Source organism: Lottia gigantea (genome assembly GCF_000327385.1).
Source record: "Lottia gigantea unplaced genomic scaffold LOTGIsca_126, whole genome shotgun sequence".
Classification (NCBI taxonomy): Eukaryota; Metazoa; Mollusca; class Gastropoda; family Lottiidae; genus Lottia; species Lottia gigantea.
The window spans coordinates 307,862-313,792 of NW_008707351.1; the positions used below are offsets into that span (position 1 = coordinate 307,862).

At 34.1% G+C, this 5,931-nt stretch overlaps 1 protein-coding gene across 1 annotated transcript; it reads left to right on the plus strand.

Annotated features, from left to right (window-relative positions):
• Positions 1-469: 469 nt before the first annotated feature.
• Positions 470-5,558, plus strand: LOTGIDRAFT_172068 (hypothetical protein; the record flags this gene model as incomplete). Its single annotated transcript, XM_009048650.1, has 2 exons — positions 470-491; positions 5,116-5,558. 2 exons carry the CDS (start codon positions 470-472, stop codon positions 5,556-5,558), a joined length of 465 nt encoding a protein of 154 aa, XP_009046898.1.
• Positions 5,559-5,931: the final 373 nt, after the last annotated feature.

Sequence of the window (5,931 nt, forward strand, 5' to 3'; positions counted from 1 at the left end):
TAAAATAGGACAATTGTTGTAAATAATATTTTTTTTTGTAAAAATGAAATCGAAAAAGATGAGAATTTTGGTTTTAATCAGTATGTTAAGATATAATTTACAAAAAAATTAGTTCTTTTGCGTGCCTTTGAACATTTCACTGTTAATTTTCAAAAGGTAAATAATAGTTCTCGAGAGTAATCACGCATTTTTGTCAAAGTTTCTTCCAATTAGACTACAATGATGGAGCACTAACATGTGTTATTTTGTTGTTCTAAAAAATAACGATGACAAATGGCATTGGTGAGAGAATTAATTTTAGATATAATTTCTACTTGAAGATATTATTATGTACTAAACACGAAGTCGGCAGTTGTATTACATCTTTACATATAATTAAAAGATAAAAGCTGGTATATTTTGAGATCGCTAAAAGGCAGTGTAGATTACAATTTGTCGATATTTTGAAATACATTTGTAATTTAATGAAATGCCAGAATGGATACCTGGAGGTAGACATTCAGTTTTCTCTCGAAGCAAAAAGATATTATCTTGTTCTCTTATTCAGTTGTTTTTGTCAAAGGAAATTTAATTCTTATTATTCATTTGAGTAAAACTCAATTCCATTTGTGGCTAATAGTTGTAGCTAATAATTCGACTGAGAAAGTAGATATTGCAACAACTATTTAAGGGGACAGATGCGACATTTCCGGGAGTTGATTTCGACCTTGAATATGTAAATAGTCTTCAGAATTACTAAAACTGTACGAAAATCGCATAATTCTTTCAAATAGACCTCTGAAATTTAGGGTATCCGAAAGTTGAACGACTTGTTTTTGATAGAGTCTCTGACACCAAGGCATCTTCCGTCGCATCTGTCTTTCGTATGTGACGGGCCCATCAAATGTATATCTTACCGCTTTCTCTTTCTAGTAATATATTTGTACATGTAACTTCGCAGTATATATATCTTCTTTTTTTACATGAAAATGGCCGAAGGAAAAATTCTAACATGCAGAAAATAACTTTTTTTCAACCTACTTCAGTAAATGTATATTCCTGCTATTCGGCTTTGATGGTGGCATCACATTTCTTAGTTAGGATAGATTATATTCTGTTTCTAAGTTTAGCCTCAGACGAGGAAAACATCATCATTAAAACAGGATGATATACTTGAAGACGAAATCGATAATTTCCTTATCCAATTCTAGCGATATGGACTCTGGATCCCACACAATACTGAATTGTTCTGTGAATAAAACTACGAAATTGAGTTGTTTCGAAGCAATTGACTTTCAGCATCTAAATAAGCGCTCTGATTTAACATTTAACTGCTATGATGAAAAAAAGTAAAGAATTGAACATTACTAACTCATCAAATCTCATGCTTGACCAATTTCATAATGCTTATTCATTAGTTTGTGTTGAATGCTTTCATAAACCAATAATTAGGATTCTTCCTTCCGATCATTGTAGGCGATAATGATATTGTTGAAATATTTATTGTTCCAAACTCGACATGAATATTATTAGCAAGTATTGGAAACTAGTAATTGTCCGAGTCAAACAATGGACGGTATCAAGCAATAATGATTAAATAAATCATAAATGTGATAAAAAAAATCAATGTTTACTATTATTAATTGGGTATTTATCTCTCGGTTATTAACATAACAAAGGCACTTTTAAATATTGTATTTGTTTTCCTTTTAAAACCTTTAAAAAATCTTGACTGAAATCGATCGCGAGACCTGTATATCGCGAACTATTTATTTCGAAATTTACCAATTAAGGTAAAGTTTACACGACAAGGACATGATAGAAAACAATAATACATATATAATTAATATTTACCATATTATCAATTATTCATTATAATTTACAAATATCACTCGGACTTCAGGGTGAACGTGGTCTTATTAATTTAGATTGTGCGATAATGAATGCGATCGTGCCCGGTTGTACAGATCTGCATCATGTCTGTATGACAAGTGAGTGGCATCTGGAATGTATGCTGTTTGAAGATCAAAAATGTGATAGTGCTGTAATGGGTTGATTCTTGGTGATTATGTATTTAAGAGAGTTGTAATGAGTAATTCTTGCTGATCATAAATATATAATGCTGTAAGGGGTGATCCTTGCTAATTATGAAAATAGTATAATTCTGTAATGGGTGACTCTTGCCGATCATAAATTTCAGATTGCTGTAATGGGTGATTCTTGCTGATCATAAATTTAACATTGCGGTAATGGGTGATTCTTGCTGATCATAAATTTAACATTGCTGTAATGGGTGACTCTTGCTGATCATAAATTTAACATTGCTGTAATGGGTGACTCTTGCTGATCATAAATTTAACATTGCTGTAATGGATGATTCTTGCTGATCATAAATTTTACATTGCTGTAATGGGTGACTCTTGCTGATCATAGATTTGACATTGCTGTAATGGGTCATTCTGAATGATTATAAATTTGATAGTGTTGTAATTGTTGACGCTTGATGATTATGAAATGAAATAAATTATGTTGTAATGGGTGATTCTCGCTGGTTTTATAGTGTTCTAGTGGGTGATTATAAACTGACTTGGTAATTTTATAGGGTTGGTGGGATAGGTGGGCCTTCCTGTTGACAACCTGACCAATACCATATTGTTACGGGCGCCTCTTCCTGGTGATAAACTGCCACGCGTATATTGGTCCCCATTTAGTTTTGACGAAATTTGTGTTTGTTTTTTATATAGACAGAACCATGTTATCTGACCGATGATAAAATGATAATGACCGGTTATTCCGTTATTCCGAAACTTGAAGATATTTTAATCGTCTCTTGAAGTTAAAACACTTTACAGCATGCCACCCATTGATTTACCTTTTATCATTTTGAAAAATATTACAATGTAAAGATGATCTCCCATAGTCAATAAGTCTACATCCTTGAAACTGGCACCAACAACGCCTACGACAAGCGATACAGTCGTCATCCTGTAGTGATGTTACCAATGACAACCAAACAGGACTTAATTAGATGGTTTGGTCAATTGGAAAATATATTAATTTTAAATTTGATTATAACATCCTCATGCTAGATTAACATTTTGAACAAAAAAGTATCTTAAAAGCTGATTCATTTTCTTGATTTGTTTTCGATACAAAAAGTGCTCTCTCTCCCATGCGAATAAGGAAATAAGAAAGTCGAATAAAAACACAATCACTCTATAAATTAATCCAAAACATCTGCATCTGTTCCGGCCTCTGATATAGATACTTGTCAGTTATCGGCTAGAGTAGAGTCGGGTCTTGTTTTAAGGAGATTTTCCTAACGTAATGTTAATTTACCTTTACGATGATTGTAAATTAGTGTTGGGCATCACTATGTTTTGCTAATGCCAAGTGACTCTGTGATCATTTTGGCTGTGCACACAGTTTGAATGACAAACGAGAGATCAGTTTTGTGTACAAAATGGAACCGCAGACGTCACATAAATGGTGTAGGGGGGTGATGATTGTATTACTCAACTACAAAAGTATCCATCTTTCCGAATATATCTGGGTTTGGTAAATAAAGAGGTTTTAAAAGCTCGCACCTTCGAAACTGCAGCAAATCTCCACAAAACAACCAACCAGCTTTAAAATGGCTATCAGAATCGGGAATAGAGGCAGATGTTTCGGTCTATCTATAAATATAATCAAAGAAACATACAAATGGATAGAATTATATGGCCATTTCCTGTCATCAAGTTCATACAAATTAATCATCAATACAAAAGCCCTACGGTCATGTTTCAACTCTTAATTTATTTAATAGTATTTGATTAGGATGTTTTTGATATGTTATTGTAAAACTTATAAGGTATAAGAATATATGACTGAACAGACTGAAATATATTGTAAATTTACAGATTCCTTTTGTATCATGTTATTGTTATTGCATATTATTGCTTTGACCAACAAATCTGGCCCTACAAGTTCCTCAGACGTGATATACAGATGTGATTTCGTTAAGGTGGTTCCAGTGGTTCTCAACCTATTTCAGCTATCACATCCCTGGAGCAATCACCTGGATCTAGCACACCACAAAGATTTGTTTCATGCACATTTCCAGCATGTGATGATGTGAGGTCTCTCTCAACTCAAAATAAATAAATTCTCTTACACCAGTTGGCCGCACCCCTGACACCCTAGTCCCACACCCCAGGGGATGAAAACATCCCAGGTTAGGAACCGGGGCACTATATACACTCATATATCACAAACCGTGAAGACATCTCAGCCGTATGTCACAAACCGCGAAAATTCTCATCCGTATATCACGTCTGAGGAACAGGTGGGAACAAATTTGTCGGTCTAGCTTTGATAAAAAAAATTATTCGCATCGCCTTTTTGAAAATTTCGTCTTTACATTAGCTCTCTGCAATGAGCTTTTACGAAAGCCATATTGAATAGTGGTATTATATTCCATAAACTAATGGACCTCATAGATTGCAGAGATAATTTTTATATTTTACAACTCGTTACTGCTTGTGCCAAGAGCATGTTCATTTCCCATCCATATCAGAAGGAAAAGCTGTCATCTGATGTAGCTTATCTCTTCGTCTAGTCATAAAAAATGCATTCAGGCGTGTTGTTTTCATGTGGTCGGAATCATGTTGATTCCCTTAAACCATACTCATTACATCTATTGAATTTATCACAAACCAATCCTTTCATCATCATTTGGTTTGCTTCTGATTGAATTAACGGAAATGGTCAACCCCTTTGAGCGTGTGGGATGGGGAGGGGTGTATTTTGCAAGGACAATGACATCGCTTGCTATTGATGGATCTTAGCCGCAAGTTCAAGGTCAATTCCAAACGAAAAGATGTTTTTACTTTTGAACCCCTCTTTTTGACAACGATGTTGACAATTCTGTACCTAGCAAATATATTTTAAGAAGCTTTTTTGAATTTTGTCTTCAGAAAACAGTCGTTGACTCATTCATCCTCTTGATATCGCTGATTGTCTGAGCAGGTTCCTGTTTTTTTTCATTTATCTACTATAGTCAAGACATAATCGAAATAAAATCTCAACATATTATATCTTTATCCCATTACACAATTAATTTAATTAATACTTGACTTATTTTATCTTTTTCAGATTTAGATGAAATCCTTCCTCTAGAACCAAAGAAGATTAGTTATGAGAAAAGAGGTCATCCTCCAGATGTTGATGTGTGGCAACTCTGTCCACACACTATGGCTCAAGCTGATTGCTTTTATACATATCTGAAAGTGTATGCAAGACTAAGGAAGGGAGCTCGGGAGATAGACCCTGTGCATATGAGAAATATCGGCAAGCGATCCTCTATAGATGACCAAGTCCATTCTTTGTCAGAAGTGAGAAGCGATCGTCCTTCTGTTCGACGTGATTTGCCTTCAGTTGGACTCGATATGCCTTCAGTTGAACGCGGTTTGTCAACAGTGAAACCCGACCAAATAACAATTAACTGCCCGAATTCAATGGAAAGTGTGGACTGTTTGTATAGAACTGTGTTATTTGCCCAGAATATTTTACGAGTGTATAAAAATAGAAAATCATGAAATTAAATTTCCTGTTTTGTCTGTAGAAATTATCGTTTTGAGGTCAATGTGATAATTGAAACAAAGATGGGTTAAAAATAAAAGGTTAAATCATTCTGCAATATTGATGGCGTTTGGTAACCACGTTAGAGGTCAAATGAAATATATAGTATTAATAAACATAGCAAACAAAAAAAGGAGCAATTTCTACTCTATGGCCGAAACTGCATGATATTGTCATTATTCCTTGATCAGTTCCACTATATATTATTTTTTTACGACAATACTTATTCATGCCTTAAAATGAAGTGATGTTTTACATCGTATGTCTGTAGCCCTGATTATGCTATTGTAATCAGGGAACGCAATGAAAAGTGCATTGAGGTGGATTTTT